Here is a 25826-nt window from a genome sequence, read left to right as displayed (position 1 = left end):
AAAATATCATCTTGGCTTGACGGCAGCACCCTGATAGTGGAAAACATCACTCGTGTTGCTCCTGCATAGTTGCAGTGTGAAATGGCCAATTTCACCTGCTCAGATTTGGCATTCTTGTGTCTATCCTGATGAGTGCAAGCTGAAAAGCTTTGACAGCATGTCTCTTTCTTCAGCAATACTCAAGTTCTGTACTATCAAGTGACTAAAAGTAGTAAGAAAAATTATTTTTCTTATCCAAATACTGTACCTCCCATATTTCCACTCCCAAGGTGCTGTACTAAAATCATGCCAATGATGTCGTGAGGAGAGTCTGCTCAAAACATTTCCATACAACTGATGTTTCCCAACTGGGCACTTGGAAAATGATTCGGCATACGCATTTATGAAAGGGAAATAATGTTTCATAAACCTGTTAGAATTTTTTGAGGTTGCAAATAGCAGGGTAGATAAGGCAGAACAAATAGATAGGGTGTATATGTACTTTCAAAAAGCATTCGATAAGGTGCTACAGAAGAGGTTGTTAAATAAAATTAAGATTCACAGGATCGGGATAATATATTAGCATGGATTAAGGATTAATTAACGATCAGAAAACAGACAGTAGGAATAAAAAGATCGTTTTGGGTTGGCCAAATTAGTGAGGTACTGCAATGATCAATGCCTGGGCCTCAGCTCTTTACAATCCATGTCAATGAGTAAGATGAGGGGACTATATGTAATGTATTCAAGTAAGGAGGATGCCAACCAGCTGCAAAGGACTATAGACAGGTTAAGTGAGTGGGACAATAATGTGGCAAATGGAGTATAATGTGGAGAAATGTAAATTTATCTACTTAGTGAAAATTGAAAGGTAGATTTTTTTTTAGAAAAAGATGAGAGACTGGGAAATGTAGGCATTCAGAAAGACCTGGGTTTCCTTATACAGAAATCACAGAAAGTCAACACACATGTAAGTAATAAGATCTTTACTCATTCTTATGCTGAACAATTCTTTATGTTTGGAGAATGCACTCTTTGCTATTGCTATTCTAGCTTTGATTTCTTCATTGCAGTAACCATCTTCTGACAAGATGCTTCCCAGGTACTTAAATTATGATACCTCTGCCAGCTGATGACCATTTATCTTAATCTCTACTTTCCCAACATTATTTCATCCAATCTTCATAACTTTCATCTTTTTGTACATTAATTTAATTCCATAAGCTTTTACTGCTTCATGCGTTCTATTCATTAGAAGCTGTAGATCTTCTGCTATGATTTGGAGTGCCTTGAACAGGGCTGAATTGTAGACCTTAAGAAAAGCAAGCATCCAAAGACTAGAAAGTAGTGAAATATGGTTGTGGAGAAGGATGAAACAGGTCAGTGGAGATAGCACTAGTGCAATGAAGAGGTTCTCAGGAGGGTGAAGGATAAAAATTGTTAATGAATATCATCAAGAAAAGTCAACAAGGTTGAATCGACCATATTCTGAGGCATGAGGACTGGCTGAAGAATGTGATTGAATGATGATTAGAAGGATGTAGACCAAGAGAGAGAAAGAGAATGATGATATTAGACAGCTTGAAATTGAAAATGGCAGGCTTCTGTGAGTAACTGAAGAGTTAAGACCACAAAGTGTAGAGAAATGAGCAGAGGACCTGCCCTGAGGAAAATCAGCACTACACACAGCAAACAATTAGGAAAGCAAATCATATGTCAGCCTTTATTATTGAGGGGTTGGAATATGAAAGTAATGCAATTATGTAGGATATGGGGTGAGACCACACCAGGTGTACTGTGAAGCTAAGGAAGGATATATTTGTTTTAGAGGAAGTTTTTTATTCATCCTTGGGATGTGGGCTTCGCTGGCTGGGCCAGCATTTATTGCCCCAAACCTAGATGCCCTTGAGAAGGTGGTGGTGAGCTGCGTTCTTGAACCGCTGTAGTCCATGTGATGTAGGTACATCCACAGTGCTGTTAGGAAGGGAACTCCAGGATTTTGACCCAGCGACAGTGAAGGAATGGCAATATATTTCCAAGTCAGGATGGAGAGGAACTTGGAGTGGGAGGGGAGGGATCCAGTTGCCATCGTCCATGTTGGTACCAACGACATTGATAGGATTAGAAAGGAGGTTCTTCTGAAAGAATTTGAATGGTTTGGAGCTAAATTTAAAAAGCAGAACCTCCAAGGTAATGATCTTGGGATTGCTACCTGAGCCACGGACAAACTGGCATAGGATAAATAAAGTCAAGGAGTTAAATGCATGGCTCAAAGATTGGTGTTGGAGGAATGGGTTTCAGTTCATGAGGCACTGGCACCAGTATTGGGGTAGAAGGGGGCTGTTCTGGTGGGACGGGCTTTGCTTGAACCATGCTGGGACCAGAGTCCTGGCAAACTGAATAACTAGGCTGTAGAGAGGGCTTTAAACTAAATAGTGGGTGCCAGGGTTCTGGAAAGGGGATAGGTAGGCTTACATAGCAAAAGGATATGGCAGTCTTGCAGAGCCGCTATTTAGGTAATGATACCCAGAGAGTGACCGAAAGGGACAGAGTGTACAAACATAAAAAAAAGCAGCAAATAGGGTCAAAAGGGGAAAAAATGGTAAAAAGGCAAAATTAATGGCGCTTTACTTAAATGCACGTAGTATTCGGAGCAAAATAAAATAATTAACGGCACAAATAGAGGTTAATGTGTATGATCTTATAGCCATTACGGTGACATGGTTACAAGGAGATCAAAGTTAGGAACTGAATTTTCAGGGGTATGTGAATTTTTGAAAGGACAAGCAGGAAGGAAAGGCTGGGTAGCTTTGTTAGTACGAGATAGAATAAGTACAATAGCAAGATAGGATCTTGGATCAGAAAATGTAGAATCCATATGGGTGGAGGTAAGAAATAACAAAGGGAAGAAGACATTGGTGGGAATAGTCTAAAGGCCCCCTGACAGTAGCTATAATGTAGGATGGAGAATAAATCAGGAGATAATGAGGGCATGCAAAAAAGGAAGTACATTAATCATGGTTGACTTTAATATTCATGTAGATTGGGAAAATCAAAATGGCAGAGTTAGACATGAGCAAGAATTCATAGAGTGTACCTGGGACAGTTTCCTAGAATAACATGTTGTGAATCCAATCAGGGAGCAGGCTATTTTGGATCTGGCAATATGTAATGAGGCAAGTTTATTAAATTATCTCAGAGTAAAAGATCCCCTAGGAAACAGTGACCATAATATGGCAGAATTTAGCATTCAGTTTGAGAGTGAGAAACTTGGGCTGAAAAAACTGTGCTAAACTTAAATAAGGATAATTCAAATGGAATGAGGGGAGAGTTGGCTAGAGTGGACTAGGAAAGCAGTTTAGCAGAAAAGATGGTTGATGAACAATGGCAGACGTTTAAGAAAATAGTTCATTACTCTCAACAAAAATATATCACAGTGAGGAAGAAGGATTCAAGGAAGGGGATAAAGCAACCATGGCTAACAAAGGAAGTTAAGGACAGTATAAAATTGAAAGAAAAAACATACAATGTGGCAAAGATTAATGGCGAGCCAGAGGATTGGGGAAGTTTTAAAAACCAACAAAAGATGATTCAAAAAATAAAAGGTTGCATCCTAGGATATTAAAGGAAGTAGCTACAGAGCTAGTGGATGCACTGGTAGTAATCTTCCAAGAATCCTTAGATTCTGGAAAAGTCCCAGACGACTGGAGAACAGCCAATGTAACACCCTTATTCAAAAAGGGAGGGAGATAAAAAAACAGGTGACTATAGGCCAGTTAGCTCAATATCTGTCATTGGAAAAATGTTGGAGTGTATTAAAAAGGATGTAAAACAGAGCATTTAGAAATACATAATCTAATCAAGCAGAGTCAGCATGGCTTCATGAAGGGGAAATCATGCCCAACAAATTTATTAGAATTCTTTGAGGAGGTAACAGGCAGGATAGATAAAGGGGAACCAGTAGACGTAATATATTTGGATTTCCGAAAGGCGTTTGGTAAGGTACCACACATAGGGCTACTTAATAAGATAAGAGCCCATGGTGTTGGGGGTAGTATATAAGCATGGATGGAGGATTGGCTAACTAATAGAAAACAAAGAGTTGGGATAAGGGGGCCATTTTCGGGATGGCACCCTGTAACTAGTGGAGTGCCATAGGGATCAGTGCTGGGGCCTCAATTATTTACAATATGTATTCATGACTTAGATGAGGGAAGTGAATGTACTATTGCCAAGTTTGCAGATTACACAAATAGGTGAGAAGGCAAGTGTGAGGATGACACAAAGAGCCTACAGAGGGATATAGACAGGTTAAGTGAGTGGGCAAAAACTTGGCGGATGGACTATAATGTGGGAAAATGTGAGGTTGTGCACTTTGGCAGGAAGAATGGAGGAGCTGAATATTGTTTAATTGGAGAAAGATTGCAGAAGGCTGCAGCACAGAAGGATTTGAGAGTCCTTGTGCATGAATCCCAAAAAGCTAACGTACAAGTTCAACAAGTAATGGGGAAGGCAAATGAAATGTTGGCCTTTATTTCAAAGGGAATGGAGTATAAAAATAGGGAAGTCTTGCTAAAATTATACAAGTTAGACCACACCTAGAATACTGTGAACAGTTTTGGTCCCCTTATCTAAGGAAAGGCATTGGAGGCAGTCCAACGAAGGCTCACTAGGTTGATCCCAGGTATGGAGGGCTTTATTATGAGGAGAGGTTGAGCAGGTTGGGCCTGTACTCATTGGAATTTAGAAGAATGAGAGACCACCTTATTGAAACATATAAGATTCTTAAGGGGCTTGACAGGGTAGATGATGAGAGGTTGTTTCCTCTTGTGGGAGAATCTAGGGCCAGAGGGCATAATCTCAGAGTAAGGGTTCGTTCATTTAAAACAGAGATGAGGAGGAATTTCTTCTCTCAGAGGGTAGTCAATCTGTGGAATCCTTTACCGCAAAGGGATGTAGAGGCTGGGTCGTTAAGTATATTCAAGGCTGAGATAGACAGATTTTTAATGAGTAAGGGGATCAAGGGTTATGGGGAAAAGGCAGGAAAGTTGAGTTGAGGATTATCAGATCAGCCATGATCATCATTGAATGGTGGAGCATACTCGATGGGTCGAAAGGCTTACTTCTGCTCCTACATCTTATGGTCTTATGCTCTTATGATGAAGCAGCTGGAGATGGTTGGACCGAGGACACTCAGCTGAGGAACTCCTGCAGTGATGTCCTGGAGCTGAGATGACTGACCTTCACCAACCATAACCATTTCCGTTGTGCTAGGTATGACTCCAACCAATGGAGAGTTTTCCCCCAAATAACCATTGACTCCAGCTTTGCTAGGGCTCCTTGATGCCACACTTGGTCAAATGCTGCCATGATGTCAAGGGCAGTGACTCTCACCTCAGCTTGAGAGTTCAGCTCTTTTGTCCATATTTGAACCAAGGCTGCATTGAGATCAGGATATCAGTGCCTGGCGGAATCCAAACCGGGTTTCGGTGAGCAGGTTAATGCTAGGCAAGTACCACTTGATAGCATTGTTGATGACCCCTTCCATTACTTTACTGATGATGGAGAGTAGATTGATGGGGTAGTAATTGGCCGGGTTGGATTTGTCTTGCTTTTTGTGTACAGGACATACCTGGGCAACTTTCCACATAGCCGGGTAGATGCCAGTGGCCCCCTCCCATAACTCCTGTTTTGGTGCCGCTTCATGCTCTTGTCTGGACCTGGAAAAAATTATCAATTTTGCTTCCAATTTCCACCTCTTCACATGGTCCATCTCCAACACTTCCCTTCCCTTCCTTGACCTCTCTGTCTCACTTTCTGGTGATAGACTGTCCACCAATATTCATTATAAGCCCACTGACTCCCATAGCTACCTCGACTACAGCTCCTCACACCCTGCTTCCTGTAAGGACTCCATCCCGTTCTCTCAGTCCCTTCGCCTCCGTCACATCTGTTCCTATGGTGCCACTTTCCAAAATAGTGCTTCTGACATGTCTTCCTTCTTCCTTAACCGAGGATTCTCACCCATGGTGGTTGACAGGGCCCTTAACCGTGTCTGACCTATCTTCTGTGCCACTGCTCTCACACGTTCCTCTCACTCCCAGAACCATGATAGGGTCCCCCTTGTCCTCACTTTTCACCCCACCAGCCTCCACATTAAAAGGATCATCCTCGGCCATTTTCACCAACTCCAGCATAATGCTACCACCAGATACATCTTCCCTTCACCACCCCTGTTGGCATTCCGTCGGACCGTTCCCTCCGGCACATCCTGGTCCATTCCTCCATCACCCCCAACACCTCAACCCCCTCTCACGGCACTTTCCCATACAACATACAGAATGTGCAACACCTGCCCCTTTACTTCCACCCTCCTCACTATCCAAGGGCCCTAACACTCCTTTCAAGTGAAGCAGCACTTCACTTGCACTTTCCTCAGTTTGGTCAACTACATTCGCTGTTCCCAATGCAGTCTGCTCTACACTGGAGAGACCATACGCAGACTGGGTGATCACTTTGCGGAACACCTTTGGTCTGTCCACAAGCATGACCCAGATCTTCCTGTCGTTTGCTTGCCATTTCAACACACCATCTTGCTGTCATGCCCACATGTCTGTCCTTGGCCTGCTGCAATGTTCCTGTGAAACTCAACACAAACTGGAGGAATAGCACCTCATCTTATGATTAGGCACTTTACAGCCTTCCGGACTTAAAATTGAGTTCAACAACTTCAGACCACGAGCTCTCTCTTCCATCCTCACCCCTTTTTGATCCTCTTTTTTCAATGTACATTTTTATTTTTAAATTTTTATGTATTTTTTTCTACTTATTTTTATTATTATTATTTTAAAAATTTATTTCCATTTTTATTCGTTGGTTTATCCCCACCTTTTGGCCTACTTTCGATCTTTTTTCCCTCCACAGCCCCCTCCCCCCGCCCCACCACTAGTGCCATCTGTCACTTGCTCATGTTGTTCTTTCTAGAGTGCTTATCCTGGTCCGGCTATTATCACATTCTGTTTTCTACTCTTAATGTCAACATTAGCACCTTTTTTAGCAGTACCACCACCATTAACACGCCTTTGACCTTTTGGTAATCTCTCCTTTGCCTCCCCCTATCACTGGCCTTCTATCCAGCTTCACCTGTTCCACCCCCACTTAAACAGTATATATTTCACCACATTTTTACTTCTCTTTAGCTCTGAAGAAGTCATACAGACTCGAAACATTAACTCTTTCTCTCCACAGATGCTGTCAGACCTGCTGATTTTTTCCAACATTTTTTGTTTTTGTTTCAGATGATAAGTATGTCTGGCCTGTGTGGGTGGTGAGTGGTCCCATGAATAGGATGAGGACAATGACAGTGTGTGTGTGAAACCCTTGCACTGGCAGAGAGTGAGGGCCCTGTGGATGTGTGATGAGTTTGAGAGTGAGAGAGTTGGGAGTGATGAAAAGAGTGACTTACCGTGGCGGAACGGAGGAGATCATTCATCCTTTTGTGGCACTGGGTGGCTGTCTTCCACTGCAGGGCGTTCGCACTTACCACCACTGCCACCGCCTCCCAAGCGAGGTTGGTAACATTGCTACCCATCCTGTGGCCAGAGCGGGGGTAGAGCACTTCCCGGCGGGTCTCCTTGGCATCCAGCAGTTGCTTGAAGGACCTGTCATTGAAGCCCGGGGCTGCCGTCTTTTTACCTTTGCTGGCCATGTCTTCCTGGCAGTGGTGGTGAGCTGGTGGTGATGAGCGCTTTGCTGGCGGCTGCCTTATAAAGGTGATGGCCGGCGTGATGAACAGTGGGGTGATGGTGAGTGGGCGAATGAGAGCATGAAAACCCATCATTTTCATCAGCAGGTAGGACACCCGCTATTGCACTTAGGGCTGAATTTTCCAAGAATTGCCCTAAGTGTTTATTAACTATTCATAACTATATTCATATATACAATACAAGGTCTAAGCTAGGAGCTGTCTCCATGCTTGCCTCCACACACATCTCTGTCCAATACAAGACTGCCCTCTCATCTCAGGTCATATGCCTCTCTACATCACAGTGTGGGCGGTCCTGCTTTAACCCTTTCTATGTCAGACTCTTATATTTCTCCTTTATGTAGTATTTGAAAATGTGTGCTGTAATATTAAACTGGATTAAATTTTGCTGTTTTTAATGAAGGTCTGGAAAGCCCAAGATGCTCTTTGCCCATTCTCAGCACAACACCAGAGAAACGTGTCCAAATTGAAGTCTGCATCCACTTGGGTACCAATATGAATCAATAATCAATATTGGGAGAGTTTTATCCTGCATTTTACAATTAATGTCTTCAAGGTCTCTCCTTGAGCTATTAGAACCACGCTCAGGGGTTCCCACCACCACATCCCATTGACAAACCCATTGTTGAAGATGATGTGCAGCAGATACTTGATCTTTAAATGATGCTGCCCTCAGCACTATCTGTGAAAAGAAACATTATTCAGAAATGTTTTCAACAGACTCTAAATCCATCTCACATGATGGCATGCACCACACAGTTGAACAAATTATTGATTAGAACTGATAACATTAGACAACTTTGGCCCACTTCTCTTTCAACTTGGGTAAGTTTCAGTGAGCCTCTTGTCTAATCTTATATAGGACATGGAACAGGGGTATATATTCCAGCTAAGATCCTTAACCTTGCACACCCAAATCTTCCAATTTCATCTTAAGGGTTGCATGGGACACAAGGTTGGAAACCTTATGAATAAGGATGAAAGTAGCAAAAGGGGAGTTCCCCTGACTCTTGTTCATGTTCTACAATCTTGTAGAAAATCACAAACAGTCCTATATGTTCCTCATGTGAGTGCAATTCAGCCTGTTTCTTTATGATTGCCGTGTTATCATCTTGAACATCTGATTAGCATGCTGTGGTAATGAAGTATGGTGTTAAGAGCTATCGATATCCGTGAGGTTGTTTGGTAATGTTCATGGTTGTTCTAACAGGTCAAGACCACAAATGCACTTTGGAACACTGAAGATATGCATGCCATACAGAATATTATTAGTCAGTCTCCGATAACAGCTTCAAGATGAGGCACTAGTCCCTGCCGATGCTCTCCAAGACCATTACTGTCCTCCCTTTCACCCTCCATCCCACAACCCCACCACAATCTACAGTAGCTTCTAGGAATTCAATCTGAATACAATCCATATGTATTTTTACTCTGCAATGCAGACTCCACTTTCTGTGTTCAAACTGCTTCATTAAGAACTTGTGCTACACACACTTCATTGCTTACCTAACATCTATACAGATGTATCTTTACTACAGTATGTTGAGTCAGATGCTAACTTAGTACAATAGTCTTCAAGATCTGAGGATGCCTTTACACATCTGTTGGAGAGCATGGGCTTGGTACTGGACCTGGGGAATCCTTTTGACCATGATTGGTGACAGACTTTAATCAATGGAAAACCCATTTAGGACATTTTCTGTTTAATTGTGCACCCTTTTGCTAAGCATAACCCACCAATACTATTTCCTCTCCCAAACAAGTCCCTTAGCCTCAAAAAGTCATATTCCACTTTGGCGACTTCTCTTTGAAAATTCAGGAACTCTTTCAAAAGCCTGTTTTCACCCCATCATTCTCCTTCCCATCTGCAGTATGTAATATGATACTGTACAAGGGGGCATAAAAACTGTGACTGTTCCAGCTTGAGTCTCTGATCAGGGTTGAGGTAGCCCATCTTGGCCTCGGGGAAAAGGAAGTCACTGTCTAATAGCCCCTATTTACATGTACAAATATGATGTTGGATGAGGACCAAATCCTGTTCTGCTGTGCTATCTGCTAATGTTTAATAGCCTGACAGCAGTCACAATAAATGATGATTTGTATAACATGCTGAAGTTAGTGGAATAGTACCCCAGCATGATTTTTTGCTATTAAAAGGAAGGGTGAGGAGAGAAGTTGCTTTGGGCAGATTGTTATGACCAGGTGAACTGGCTCCCCTCTATTCAACCTCCTTGATTGGTCACAACAAAGGTTTATGTTTCTTCTTCTACGGGGATATGCCTTTTCCGAGGCATGAAAACACACAAAAAAAAATCATTCACTTGCATTCACTCTCTTAGCCTTGGTCTAGATTACCCCATCAGTTCTAACTGGGTCTTTTTAAGTTCTGCACAGTCTGCATATGATTTCTCTGCAATATGGGTGATTTTTTAGGTGATATGGTTGGAGAAATAAACTCCAACAGAATAACCTTGCATCCTGAGTTTTGAATTTCTCCACAAAGTTCAAAGGGTTGTGGTTGGTATAGACTGTGGTCTGTCTTTATCCATATTGGACATATACCTTAAAATGTCCGAGAGCCAGTAATAAACCTAGGGTTTTTTTTCTACTATGGATTACAGTTTCTGACATTTGTTCAGTTTATTGGAGAAGTACTGATTGATGTCTCTATTCCTGATTCGTTGTCCTGGAGGACAGCCCCTCCCTGAAGTTCACTGGCATCTAGGCTAGTTGAAATTCTTGGTTAAAGTCTGCAGCTGCTAGCTCTGATTTGTTCATTAAAATGGCTTTCAGCTTCTCAGAAGCTGCCTGGCATTTCTCGGTCCATACTATTTTTGCTTATTTCTGCAGTAGGTCAGTTAGGGGGAAGAGAGTAAGTAAGAATTTATGGTAAGGGAGAATTCATTATAAGGGAATGAATTACTTAAATTAGAATCTACAGGCAGGCCAGCGCAAACCAGATGAACCTTATATACTCTCGAACTTTGTACACCCTCAGAGTTTGCATTTACTAGCAAGGTCCTGGGAGTTAGACTGGAGACTTAAGTTGGAAAACAATTAAGATTAAGTGTGCTCTTCAACAGATAGGGGAAGGACAGATGGTCCCAGCTTAGACAGGAGGGAAGGTCTCTGCCTGAGTGAAAATATGGACATACGATGCATGTACCTGTTACCAGAGATGTCTGTTTAATGTAAACCTATATGTTGACGAGATTGGAATCTGGAGAATGTTCTTGTACGTGACCAATAATGTATAAATATGCTGAACACTTGTAATTTAGCAGAGTGCTATTGCAAGCTGCATTGAGATGGTTCTCTCCTTGCAATTGCTCGAATAAACAATTGTGACCTGTACCTGAGACTCCTGTGGTCCGTTTGTCAAAGTTACCACATCAGGTCTATCAGTGGGGGAGCTACATTGCTGAAGTTTGGGATGAACTTGTGGTAGAACCCACACATCTATAAAAATCTTATGATTTCCCTTTTTGTTGTGGGAATGGGAAATGGTACCACTGCCTGTACCTTTGCAGCTCTTGGCAGCCCTTGTCTTTGACCCACCACATGTCCTAGGTAGGTCACCTCTGCCTTGGTGAACTCTCTGTGAGATTGACCACAAGGTCAGCTGACTAATTTCTGAAAGAGGATTTCCCAGGTATCATTGTACATTAGGAGATTGTCTAGGTACACTACACATTTGGATAGGTCTGCCACTACCTGGTTCATCAGCCTTTGAATGGTGCTGGATCATTTCTGAGTCCAGATGGCATGACTCAAGATGGTGTAACCCATCTGGAGCCACGTGGGTGGAAATTTCCTTCTCGCGGGCAGTCAAGGGAACTTGACAGTATCCCTTGAGTAAATCTATCTTTGTAATGTAGACTGTGTTACATATCCTATCTATGCAGTCTCCCAGGTGAGGGATTGGAAAGGAGTTGGCTCTGGTCACTGTATTAACCTAGCAGTAGTCATTACAGAGCTTTGTGGACCCATCCGGCTTGGGCAGCTAGGTTGTATTAATTTGATGCCTCAACATGTAGTCAATCACCTCCTGAACCTGGGCCAGCTTTTCTGGACCTAGATAGTAGAGATATTACCTTATGAGAGGGGCCTCTCCCACATCCACATAATATAGAGCTAAAGGAGTGCAGACTAGCTTGTCTCTACAGATGCATTTAAATTCAGTGAGCAGCCTTGTCAGGTCTCTTCGCTGTTCTCCATTTATGTGGGTAAATGCGATGTCCAATTTCACTGGAATTTCTGTGTTTGCTGGCTGGACAGTAGGGGGTTCAGCCTTCAATTCATCCTCACTGTTCCTCTCTCCTTTTGTCCTCCAAGTTTGTTGTTATTAGACAGATCTTTACCTGCTTGTTCCCTTCTCAGCTGTGATATTGTTTTATCATGTTGACATGATACAGCCTTTGATTTTTCCTGTGGTTTGTGGTGTCAATGAGGTAGTTTACCTCCCCAAGCCCCTTTGTTACTGTATAACAGTTACTGAACCAGGCTTTTAGGAATTCACCTTGTACTGGTAGGAGTACTAGCTTGTAGTCTTCTGGCTGAAAGGTTTGGGCCCTGATTGCCAGGTTTTTTCATAGTTGTTTCACAGATTTTTGAGTGTTCTTGAGATACATCACAGGCTCTCGTGAGTCGCTTACAGAACATGGTTATGTAGTTTAACATGGAGACATTTTTGTTCTGTTTTAAGAATCTCTCCTTGATTAGTTTCAGAGGACCTCTCACTTGGTGTTTGTAAACCAATTCAAATGAAGTAAAGCCAGGTGAGTCTCTGGTAGCGAACAGAAGAAAACCTAGCCCTTTATCCTAGTCATGGGGGTACTCGCGGCAGTATGTCCTGATCATTGTTTTTAGGGTCTGGTGGTACTGTTCTCATGCCCTCTGCGACTGCAGGTGATACGCCGAGGGCTTCAGCTGGGTCATGCCAGGCAACCCATGACTTCCTGGAATATCCAGGGCATGAAATTTGAGCCCTGATCCGACTGGATCTCAGTGGAGAGTCCATACTGGATAAAGAATTGAGTTAATTCCCCCATCACTATTTTGGCAAATATGGTTCTCAGGGGAACAGCCTCTGGGAAGCGGCTAGCCACATCCATGATAAGGATATACTGGTAGCCCCTTTTTGTTTTGGGCAGGGGCCCACACAGTCCACTAGCACCTTACTGAATGATTCCCTAAAAGCCGGGAATCATAGGTGCAGGTTTTGTTGCAGGCTGGGGTTTTCCCACAACCTGGCAGATGTGGCAGGTTCTGCAAAACCTTACTACATCCTTGTGGAGGTGTGACCTGTAAAAATGCTAGCTGATACGAGCTTGGGTTCTACATATACCAACATGACCAGCCATAAGGATTTCTTGTGCTAGCCTTAATATTTCCCCACGATAGCTCGGCGGCAACACTACCTGGTGGATCACTATGTACTCCTCATTTGCAGATTTGTGAGGGATGCACATCCTCATCAGCATCTCATCTTTAATGTAGTAGCATTCAGGGATTGCCTCTGCCTCATCTTCAGTTTGGGCAGCCTGCTTTATTTATTCATTCATGGGATGTGGGCTTCGCTGGCTGGGCCAACATTTATTGCCCATCCCTAGTTGCCCTTGAGAAGGTGGTGGTGAGCTGCCTTCTTGAAACGGTGCAGTCCATGTGATGTAGGTACACCCACGGTTCTGTTAGGAAGGGAGTTCCAGGATTTTGACCCAGCGACAGTGAAGGAACGGCAATATATTTCCAAGTCAGGATGGTGAGTGCTTGGAGGGGAACTTCCAGGTGGTGGTGTTCCCATGTATCTGCTACCTTTGTCTTTCTCGATGATAGTGGTCATGGATTTGGAAGGTGCTGCCAAAGGAGCCTTGATGAATTCCTGCAGTGCATCTTGTAGATGGTATACACTGCTGCTACTGTGCTTCGATGGTGGAGAGAGTGAATGTTTGTGGGTGTGCTGCCAATCAAGTGGGCTGCTTTGTCCTGGATGGTGTCAGGTTTCATGAGTGTTGTGGGAGCTGCACTCATCCAGGCAAATGGGGAGTATTCCATTATACTCCTGACTTGTGCCTTGTAGGGGCAGGTTTGGAGCAGTCAGGAGGTGAGTTACTCATTGCAGGATTCATAGCCTCTGACCTGCTCTTGTAGCCACAATATTTATATGGCTAATCCAGTTCAGTTTCTGTTCAATGTTAACCGCTCCCTACACCCCCCCCCGCCCAACCCCAGGATGTTGATAGTGGGGGATTCAGTGATGGTAATTGAATATCAATGGGTGATTGTTGGATTCTTTCTTGCTGGAGATGGTCATTGCCTGACACTTGTGTGGCACTGAAGTTATTTGTCAGCCCAAGCCTGGATATTGTCCAGGTCTTGCTGCATTTGGACATGGACTTTAACTTTTCTAACAAGGGTTTGGCTTGCTGACACACTTATTATCTTCTTAAAGTCATCTAAACTCCTGAAAAGTGTCCCAGATAACTAGACAATAAGGTCATCTGTCTGCAATGCCACTTCAGCCTCCTTTGACGGAGTTTGTCTGGCAATAAACCGGGTTACCACACAATCAGGGAAAATGTCAGGCCCTTTCTCCTGTAGCTATTCTGTCTCCCTGACCTCAGTTGGCTTCTTGGAGGCTACTGGGGATGCTATCACTTTCGATCTTGCCAGGTCATTGCTGAGGAGCAGGTCAACCCTGTCCACAGGCAAACTGGGGATGACTCACATGGTCAATGATTCTGACAAAAGGTTGCACTCCAGGTACACCCTGTATAAAGGGATAGGCCATGTATCCTCCTTCAACCCTCTTACCATCACCTTGGCACTTATTGCACTCTCTGATGGAAAGTCATGCCTTTTCCCAGAGGTAGAGTTTGGCTGGCACCTCTATCCCTCAGCATCATTATTGGCTTACCTGGGAACAAGTCGCCATTCTTCCTTCTGATTCAAAATCCTTGTAATACTCAGGGATTTTTTTAAACTCACCCGCACTCGCAGTAGTGCATCTACAGGGATTTGTTGCTGCAGCCAGAGGTATAGCCTGGTCTGCTGTGCTCTCTGTCTGACTCCCGTTTTCTGCTCAGGGTTTGTGTGCCCCAAAAAATCCTACATGTTTTTCCCATAACCTCCAGCAATCAGCTCGGAGGTGTCCTGCTTTGTGGCAGCTAAAATGCACATGCTACTTGGCCTCATTCGTCTTCTCAGCACCATCCTTCCTGGCCTGTGTCTTCAGCTGTTCCTTTTCTTCCATGGATGCTTAGTTTCCTATCCCTCTCCCCCTTTCTATTCTTCTCAGTTGGTTGGGGGTGACTCGGGAAGGGTTTCCTTTTGGGATGAGGGTTTGTGGACAAGCTCATGATCATCAGCCAAGGTTTCTGGCCCCTGTTACTCTCTATTCTTCCATGTGAGTTTTTTTCATGACACTTGCCCGCTAGATATTTAACGCCGGTAGGGAAAACTGGACAGGAAAAGAGCTGCCGGCGGTGTGGTGCTCCTAATGAGACACTTCCACACATGCTGGAAGTTGTCATTTCGTAAAAAGTCCAAGGATCCACAGGCATAATAAAATCCTGGACTTATTGAAAGAGAAAGTGGCAAAACTCTGAAAGACGGCTTACATTGAACCACATTTCAGGAGCGATGATGGTAAACTCTGGAAACCTGACTTGGTATTCATCAAGGATAATGAAGTGGTTGGCGTTACTTTTATGTTTGAGGATGATAATTCATCATTGAACAAGCATGGGATGAAAAGTCCAGAAGTATCAACTTCTCAGATCCCAGTTCTTGGAAATGACTAATGGCAAGAACATCAAATATTTTGGCTTCAGAATAGGAGCCGGGGTAAATGGTTGAATTGTAATAATATCCTATTGACAGACTGAAAAATGACGAATTTCAAGACTTTCGTCAGCCAGGTTTCAAAATTGTATGTTTTATTATCATTAGATATATTAAGAATTTTTATGGATCTTTAATAGTTGTATAGTGTTATGGTTTTAATTGTGTGTGATTTTAGTATGGTACTTTGATTTTAGTTAATATAGGTATAGTTTAAGATATGATGTGACCTATAGATGTAGGATAAAGCTACATGTCAGTGATGGTGATAGATTTTCCCACTTTATAGAGGAACTTAGGTTCTATCCCCAACTTTTAAAGTTGCTCTATGCCCCCTTTCCTTATACTTTTGATTTGACACTAGGCCTGGACTTGGAACCTTGTGAACAAAACACATTAAAGTTCAAAATATACCCTTTTAGTTTAATTTTATTAGATTTACATGTCAATTTGTAGCTGTTTTTGCTGCCTCATATCTTGTTGCACTTTGCTCAGGCAGGAGGGAATAAACCTCATGAGCAATTCCTGTCAGCTTACTTTGCAACATCAGGGATCAGTGTTGGGCTGGCCACTTTTACTGCTGTGCTAACCTTTCAACAGAGATAAAGAAGGCATCCACCTCTCCTTCATCAACTTAGGAAATAAATGGGCAAACTCTAATACCTCAGTCCTTACTTCTGACCTGGGGGTGGTTTCAATGGCACAGTGGGATCCTCCCTTCTCAGCTCTAGCTGTTTTAATTCAAACACCCTTACCTTTTCTCTTTCCCTTTCCTAGAATTCTATCTCCTCCTTCTACTTCTGTCTCTCTCTCTTTCCCATTGCTGCTTCTCGCTCTCTCTTTCCTCAAATTCCTGTTCCAATTTCCGCTGCTCCAATCTTAATTTTTCTGCTGCTATTTTATCTCTTTCAGTGTCCTCAATTTCCACCTCTCGATGTTTTGCCACCCATTTTAAAATTTTTGTTCTTCTGGCTTTCTGGTGGAACTCTACCTCTAAGTGCTTAACTACGCCTTTTAAGTGCACCAAGGATAGTTCCCTTAACTTCTCGTGAGTTATCTCATCCTGTTCTATGAAAGCATTGCCATCAAGTGTGGACATTTGAACACTTTAGTATTACAGACCCCAAAAAAACTTTTTGCAGTTTTTAAATTGCTTTAGAAGGAACAATTTACTTTCTTCACTCCGATTCTTTCTGTGGGAACAATTCCGGATATGAGCCCCCAATTTTGTTATGACCGGGTGAGAAGGGGTGAACTGTTTCCCCTCTATTCAACCTCCTCAGTTGGTCACAACAAAGGGTTACATTTCTTTTTTACAAGGATTTGCCTTTTCCAAATCAGAATGTGTTTAATTATTTATGCTGTGAGCAATAAGGAGCTAATCAAACAAGGTTTTCTTGAGTCAAAGAGCCAATTTATTAACCACTAAACCTGAGAAAAATAATAAAAACACGACGTCAAACATTCGGGCCTAATGCAGTCATTAGGGCCCGTGCACACACACACACACACACACACACACACAAACACAGGGATTAGAAAAAAGAACTACAGTCCAATATCCTTGAGGTGTAGGTATTAAATGTTGCAGCCAATTTAAGTTAGCTAGTTTCTTGGATGTGGTCAGATGCAGAAGAGATTGCAATTATTAAGAGACCTCGGTTCGCTGGTAGAGTTGGCTTCTCGAAATGGGCGACTGACTTATTCCAAAAGAGAGAGAGGGAGGGACAGGCTTCAGCTTGTTTCCTATGTTGAAGACTTTCTTGACACCTCCTGTGCCACTTGCAATCTCTCTCAAGTGGCTGGGCAACCACTGTGTATTTCCAAGAAATCTTGGGTGGGTCTGCCTATGGCAACCATTGTTTCAATATCCAGTACTTTTCATTTTTAGGCAGTTAAGAGTTTCAACGGGTATCTAGATTATAGGAAATGTCTCTCTCTTCACACTTCACTAAGGGTGATTTGTGGGTTTCTCACCTTTGCCTCGGATTGTGGCCTTGCTTTTTTAAGCAGTTTGCTCTGTCTTAGTTCAAATTGCCAAATTTCCAGTCAGTTGAAAGTCGGAAAATCATATTTTTAAAAATAAAGGGTGATAGTCTCGTAAAGAGAGAACGTTCCAATAAAGTGAAGATAATTATGCCAGTTATGAATCTTGCTGTCCAACCTGGAATTTAATTCCAGATGGTTCTTCCTGGAAGAGATAATAATTCCACCTTTATTCTATACATTGTCCATTGTTGGTCTTGTAATGAATGTACATTCAGAACATCATGTACAGCATGATAAGAAATACTGTGCTCATGTCTCCTATGACATTAAGTGAGAAAAGGCAAACAAATTCTTGTATGGTTTATAGAGTATAGTAGATTCCCCGATGGGGGAGTGGTCCTTAAAATTTTTGTTTAAAATCATATAGCCCTACACCCAACTGTAAAAGTTCCAGTTTATTGCTAACAAAGAAATATCTCTGACATCAACTGGCTGTTTAACTGTCACAGCACAGAGCTTTTTAAATGGAGATTTATCTGGCTGAGGTCCAATGACCATAGATCTGATGTTTCTGTTTTTGCTGATTTTTTAGTATGTGGTGTTGAACTAAAAATGTTCAGATTCTTACAAAACTGTACTATAATTGAAACGATGCTTATTAAAAAGCTGCAAAATAACCTTTTGAATAGTGGAGCGATAATTGCATGTATGTTTTATTTTCAGTAATTGTGACATATACTCGTATGTCTTTTAGCTGATTAAAATTTTTTATTTTTTATAGTACGTATGGAAATTTGAAGTTTTTTTTTTTACAGGCAAATTACTTTGCCAACTTTGCGAAGCCAGCTGCAATAAGCAGGATTGTTGGAAAAGAAAAGCTAGATGCAGAAGGTCAACGAACAGTTGAAGTCGAAGTATTATGCACTATTAAGAATTTTGAGAAGGTTTGACTAGATCTCTTCATACATTGGATGTTTAGTTTTCCTGTGATTCTATTTTAGTTTTGATTGTTGATGTTCATGATTGTTTAGAGATAAGCTTTTTATAAAGTACAGTATGTGTATATTTTATATTGAGCATTATAATGCCTTGATATTGGGTTCCCTTTCTGACTCAGTGGAAAAGTATCCTTCAAATATTCCATTTTAGAAATATTTTATTTTTTGACTCTTATTTACTAGTTTCACTTTTAAAGTTTATTAATTTATTTTATTTTTAATCCCATATCATTCTGTTCAAGGACCATTTTCAAAATTTAAAAAGAAGTTCCACAATCCCAATTTTCAGGGACCAAGGCACCAATTGTACCTGGGCCCTCCTTCACCAGTTTCAGTAAGATATACCTTGTGGCATCAGGCCTTACTGTGCCAGTGTTTATGTTGGGTTATGGCAGGGCGATGAGAAGAAGCTCCTGACTTAGGTACTCTTCCCTTCATCAGTACCTTCCATGTGAGGAGTGAGATGTAAGGTGAAGTGAGAGTGACTGCTCTTAACATCAAGGCAACATTTAATAGAGCATGGCGTCAAAGAGCCTTCGCAAAATTGAAGGCAATGAGAATCAGGGAGAAAATTCTCCATAGGCAGAGTCATACGTGGAATATGGTTTTTGTGGTAAAAACAATGAACCAACACTCTGAGTCCATGAGCTTCAAGTAAAGATTTTAATTCCAGGATGTAATGGGAGAAATCAATTGTGTTTGGTTTTCAGGGTCTCTGTCTCTGTCTCTGTCTCAAGCTCAGATGTTCCCTGTCAACACGCCTTTTTGGAAGATAGTTAGCGTCTGGTGTCCAATGCCCCTCTGCCTCTTCTCCTATCACTCTAACAGTTGTTTACTCGGTCGTGAAGGTCATTAAATCTTATAACTTGTATTCTTAGCTAGTTTACCACAGTACTGGCTACATATCCTATCATGCTTACAGTATAGGCTACATTTTCCATAATGCTTAGAAAGAGCTCTCATAACTACATTATCTACTCTAAGGCTATTAAGTGTTTTAATGTCAACAAATATGAAATCATTTCAGTAATCCCACTTCAAGCCCTCCTTTTGGACTCCTGGTCCTGGCTCAGGAGGGATACTGCTGAAACCTTCCACTTCCTAGTGGCTCTAGGAATCCTACGAGAGATGGTGGACTTCGGATCAGTTATCCAACTGTTCTCTTACGGCTTTGCTGCAGTCTTAATAACCTAGGTTAAGCCCAGAAACACCATCTCATTAGATAGCAGACTCCTCATAAATGGTCCCGACTTTCATATTCCCTGGAAGGGGAGTTTTGGTTCTGGTGGATACTGGGGTATATCCTTGTTAGCCATCATTACCGTCTGGGAGACATCAGTGTCTGGTAACAGCAAATACAGAGACTAACCAACAGGATCGCAATAGACACAATGACTGCTGCCATCCTCCCTACTTCCCACCAATTATTCTGCATTCTAGCCATCTTGGCTTAATTTCTAGCTGAGTCTTCCAGTTGCCTAGCCTTCCCTGTGGCTAGGTTCACTTGCACCCTTCCCCTTATGATTGTTTGACGGTTTTGTTCCATAAACCTCCTGGTAGTGATTAGGACCCTTTCCACCACCACCCGGGCCATCCTCCCTAAGGTGTTGTCGATATTTAGTTATTCAGTCCCACCACGGACTGAATAACCTGTGAGGGCCCAACCCACAAGATGAAAGCCCTCCACAGTAAAGGGGTTGGTGATCTGTAAGCAGAAAGTGTGGTTATTGTCACACTCTAATCCTCCATTCAGGACTCTATACATTGTTCTTAATAACATTGTCCCTCTAATCCTGGCTCCCAAACAAATGAGGGCCAATTAGTCCATCCTGCCATAATGTTCATTCCTGTGTTGGACACCCTCAAGATGTCCCGACTCGTAAATGCTGAACACAGAAACCAGAATTGCCCCAAGCCGAGATGGTGTCATACACTCCCTTTACGTCCACATTTTCAGCTGTGTCATTAGTGTAAAACGTTGTTCAAAATTACCTGTGTCACACTGTCTCCTTTTGATGATGTAACCCAAATGATATGATGACTACCGGTAGTGACTCTATCAGAAATCCAAATGCTTGTTTTCTGTCGAGGGGTCATGAGGACTCGAAAGGTTGACTCTTTTCTTCTCCACCGATGCTGCCGGACCTGCTGGGTTTTTCCAGGTAATTCTGTTTTTGCTTGTTTTCCTTATCCTCTCTTGCTCCATCCTTTAGGTAGCTGCAAGTACTGTCCTGGATGCAAACAGGTGGTTTTATTGATGTTCCTGGTGGGTGTCTCCCATGCTGCTGTTATTGTTAAGAGGGTGGTTACTGCTGCTGCTGTCTGCCAGCTTGCCATTGCTCTGAGGATTTGTCTGAAACAAAATAGTTTAGCGAGCTCCTGGTTGCCTTCCAGCTGACAGAAACAGACCGAGATATCAGGTTTCACCTCTGTCCAAACATACATGTGTCACTAGTCATTATTATCTGGTAATATCCTTGCCTTCATGGGGTAAATCCCAGTCATTCCAGTGTCCCCTTAACCATTACCTTATCCCCTACTTCTGGCATGTCCTGGGGGAGCTGCTCCCCAACGCCTCACTCATCACCGTACCCCTACTGTTAAAGTCGCTCATTCATTGAGGAAAGAATGAATCTGAAGCCAATCTTTTCCTTAATTGAGATTTATTCACAAGACCACAAAGTACAGGCACAGACTCCCTTGTTCCTCCCCAACACTCAGAGTTTTGTGAAAGAGCAGGCTGTTAGTAACTCTTTCGAGTACAAACCTGTTTCCATCTGTTTATTCAGATGAAGTTACATTGTTTCATAGTTTGCCATTGTGAGATTTGAACTCTTGATCTTGGGGTTATAAGCCCGGAACCATAACCACTTGGCTATTTAGGCCAAACCCCCAACACTCAGTGTAAACTGATTTTTATACACTTGGAATAATTCCCTAATCTTTCCCCAATTGGTCGCAGCTGCTCTCACCAGTTACAAACTAAAGCATGCACTCCATTTTACCATGATTACATTAACAAATTCCCTTCTTTCTTAAAAAGAAAAAAATTAACAAGTGCATTTTTTTCAGACAAAAAAAAACTGAAGACAGAGAAATTACACATTTTCAAGACTCATCCTGAGTCATCTGTCTTCTAATACCCCCAATAATTTCTCACTAGAAGCATTATTTTTGGGAAGCAATCTGACAATTGATAGCTTGTATCTACCCACTTAAATTTAGAGATTTCCTTTTTCTCCACCATTTAGTTTAGACTTGTGATATCATTTGTGATCTTTTTTCACTCGCATTCTTTTTTTTATTCGTTCATGGGATGTGGGTGTCACTGGCCAGGCCAGCATTTATTACCCATCCCTAGTTGCCCTTGTTCAGAGGGTATTTAAGAGTCAACCACATTGCTGTGGGTCTGGAGTCACATGTTGGCCAGACCAGGTAAGGATAGCAGATTTCCTTCCCTGAAGGGCATTTGTGGAGTGCATGTTATCCCAAAGGGAACAATTGCCTATACAACATTCTATTGGGACATTTCCTTCAGCTATTCCTCCATGTAGAATTTCTCCTAATGTTTTTGATAAAAAAGAATGTCATGTCAACTGCTACAAGTGCAAGAGTCTCAGCAGCCAGGGCACTCATTATTCTTTTCCTTATTTTCTTGGCTTCCTAAGCCCAGTTGTAACGTTTCTCATTCTCCTCCACAAGAAATATTATGACACCCACTGCACTTAAAAACCCATCACAAAGGTTTGCATGAGAGTCATCACTAAAAGCAATCGATTTTATATTCTTAGGGTCACCCAAAGATGGAAATTTCAGTGCACCCAACCATTTACAAAGAACTTTTAGCATGTACTGCCCATGACTGTGCTGTTTGCAACTTGCAATTGGTTGGTCGGCCAGTAGCTTGCGCGACATTTCATCAATTACTGCATGATTCCTCCCACATAAACCATTGCCAAATGGGCTTTCAGCCGCAGAATTCATGACTATAATATTCAAATTCTCATACATGTCCTGGAATTCATCATTTGCAAATTCTCCTCCACTATCCGTCAAAAATTTGTCGGCATTTCTAGTCCAGTACTAACCTATTTTTCCATAACCTTGTCTATAATGTTCTATTTGCCTTTACATTTATCACCATAGATAGGTTAAAGCTAGTTGTCCTATCCACAGAGTCTAACCAAAAAAACTAGATCCTTGTCCATACCTTTAGGTCCATTGCCACTATGTCATTTAATTCTATGGCCAATGGAAGACTTACAACAGGACATGTTGGTGTCCTCTGATATTTGACATAAATGGCACATTAAGTCATAACTTAAGTCATGTTCCCTGTCAACTACTCCAGTATCCCTTAGCATAACTTTTAATTTCTGTGATGATGAATGTGTGAATTGGCTATGTAATTTCCAAATAAATCTTTTCTTGTCAGCCAAACTCTTATCCCCTGAAGTCAACAAAACATCCTGAACTTTTCAATGAGAAATATCTGGCTTCCTCAATGGTATGCCCTGATCAAGTGAAACGTAAATCCATGGCTTTCCCAAATATATGCTTTATCATTTTCCGTATCTAGTTTAATTTGCCCTTTTTTCATTGAGGACTTGCTCAACAATAAAGGTGTCTCACTGGAGACCACATCAGAACTAATTAAGAGACTATCCCAGCTATCTTGCATGGAATAAGGTAGGGCATAGGGTAGGCCCTATCAGAGATATACTTGGTAACTTGTGCATTGAAGATCTGGGCAGGTTCTTAATGAGTAGTTTGTCCCTGTCTTCACTAAGAAGAGGGATGATGCAGACATTCTAGTTGAAGAGGAAGAGTGTGAAATATTAGATATAATAAGCATAATGAGAGAGGAAGTACTGGAATGACTGGCATTCTTGAAGGTGGATAAATCACCAGGGCCAGATGGATTGTATCCCAGGTTGTTAAAGGAAGCCAGGGAGGAAATAGTGGTTGCTCTGAGAATCATTTTCCAATTCTCAGTAGATACAGATGAGGTATCAGAGGATTGGAGGTCTGGGAATGTTGTATCAATATTTTAAAAAGATGCGAGGGATAGGCCAGAAAATTATAGAATCAATTCTGAGACACTGGATAAACTGTTACTTAGAAAGGTCCAGATTTATCAGGGATAGTCATCATGGTTTTGTTAGGGGAAGATCGTGTGTTACTAACTTAATAGAATTTTTTGAGGACGTAACAAGGAGGATTGTGGTCGTGGGGTGGATGTTGTCTACATGGATTTTAGTAAGGCATTTGACAAGGTCCCACATGGCAGACTGATCTGAAAAGTGAGAGCCCATGGAATACAAGGGAAAGTGGTGAGTTGGATCCAAGATTGGCTTGGTGACAGGAAACAAAAGGTAATGGGCGATAGATGTTTTTGTGAGTGGAAAGCAGTTTCCAGTGGCATTCCATTGGGCTCAGTGTTGGGACCCTTGCTGTCTGTTATATGTATTAATGATTGGACCTAAATGTGGGAGGCATGATTGGGAAATTTTCAGATTACACAAAAATTGGCTCATAGTTGAAAGTGAAGAGGATTGCTGTTATCTCCAGAATAATATCAATGGTTTGGTTGAATGGGCAGAAAAGTGGCAAATGGAATTCAATCCAGAAAAGTGTGAGGTAATGCACTTGGGGAGGGGAAACAAAGCAAGGGAATACTCAGTAAATGGGAGGATATCGAGAGGGGTTGAGGAAGTGAGAGACTTTGGAGTGCATGTCCACAAGTACCTGAAGGTTGCAAGACAGGTGAATAAAATGGTAAAGAAAGCATATGGAATGCTTTCCTTTATTGGGCAAATTATTGAATACAAAAACAGGAATGTAGTGTTGGAACTGTATAGAACACTGGTTAGGTCAGAGCTTGGATTTTCTGCACAGTTCTGGTCACCACATTACAGGAAGGACATAATTGCTCTGGAGAGAGTTCAGAGGAGATTTACAAGAATGTTGCCAGGGCTTGAAAATTGCAGCTATGAAGAAAGATTAAAAAGGCTAGGGTTTTTTTCCTTAGAACAGAGGAGGCTGAGGGGTGACCCAATTGAGGTGTACAAAATTAGGAGGGGCCTAGATAGGGTAGACAGGAAAGACCTGTTTCCCCTAGTTAAGGAGTCAATTACCAGGGAGCATAGATTTAAGGTGATTGGTAGAAGGGTTAGAGAGGGCATGAGGAAAAACTTTTTGACCCAGATGGTGATGGGCATCTGGAATTAATTCACTGCCTAAATTGGTGGTTGAAGCTGAAACACTCAACTCATTTAAAAGGTACCTGGATCTGCACCTGAAGTGCTGTAACCTGTGAGGTTACAGACCAGGTGCCGGAAACTGGGATTAAAAATGAGCGGCTAGCTTCTTTTTCCTCTTTTTATGGCCGGTGCAGATACGATGGGCTGAATGGCCTCTTTCTGCGCCATAATTTTTCTATGGTGCTGTGGTTCCAATGATGACCACTCTTTTGAAAGATTTTAATGTGTTGTAATTCCCAAACCTATAGCAGGTAGAGCTTTAATACTCTTTAACCTAATGCTGATTTTCCTTGTCAAGAGATTCCAAGTAGCAATTGAGCCACATGTTGTAGAAGTGCAATCACTATCTAACATTGCACAGTTGAATAAATCAGTGACCAAAATGCTTATCACAGGAATCAAGCTCCCAGTAAGCAATACAATTTCTTCAGGCCAGTCAGCATCATCATTTTCAGCATCAGAATTGTCTGTTTCATGCGTTACCTCAAAGACATGATTTTTTCTTTTCAGGAAACTCATTGCGTAATGATATTTGGGATCACAACAATAACATCTGTTAATCATTTCCCATGCATTTCTCGGGTTCAAGGACCTATCATCACTATCCTAGACTTGCTTTTTGCCTTGATTCTCAAATTGGCTAAAAGTGAGACCATCTTCAGACCACCTATCACCAGCTTTGTACTGATACCTGCGTCTAGAGTTCAGATGATCTCAAAATTCAGTAACCTTGGAGTCCTCCATTGTTTGTGTCATTGCAGAGTTGCCTGTATTTGATTTTGAAGTAGCTGGAAAGGACTGCCTTCCCAATTTTTTTTTAGGGCAGCAGCCATTTGGTCTAAGAGAGAGTCTTCTCCATGAAATTGAACCCCCTTCAACACCAGAAACCTATCTCTATGTGAAATGTGTGCACAATCCAGTAACTTGAATTCAAGCACAGACTCTGGGATCTCAAGGTCAAACTTTGTCAATCTCTTATACAACTTACCA

At 42.0% G+C, this 25826-nt stretch overlaps 1 protein-coding gene across 1 annotated transcript in view; it reads left to right on the top strand.

Moving 5' to 3' along the window:
• The window catches only part of eno4 (enolase 4), a 545628-nt gene that overhangs the window by 11368 nt on the left and 508434 nt on the right, over nucleotides 1-25826 (top strand). Inside the window, exons 2-5 of the mRNA XM_041209277.1 lie at nucleotides 18391-18519; nucleotides 23009-23080; nucleotides 25135-25245; nucleotides 25347-25517. Of these exons, the coding sequence (XP_041065211.1) occupies nucleotides 18391-18519; nucleotides 23009-23080; nucleotides 25135-25245; nucleotides 25347-25517 (483 nt within the window). The remainder of the gene's footprint in view (nucleotides 1-18390; nucleotides 18520-23008; nucleotides 23081-25134; nucleotides 25246-25346; nucleotides 25518-25826) is intronic.

This window comes from Carcharodon carcharias, chromosome 17, assembly GCF_017639515.1.
Source record: "Carcharodon carcharias isolate sCarCar2 chromosome 17, sCarCar2.pri, whole genome shotgun sequence".
In the NCBI taxonomy this organism is placed as follows: domain Eukaryota; kingdom Metazoa; phylum Chordata; class Chondrichthyes; order Lamniformes; family Lamnidae; genus Carcharodon; species Carcharodon carcharias.
Note: the sequence above shows the minus strand (reverse complement) of the source record. Positions and strands in the feature narration are given on the sequence as shown.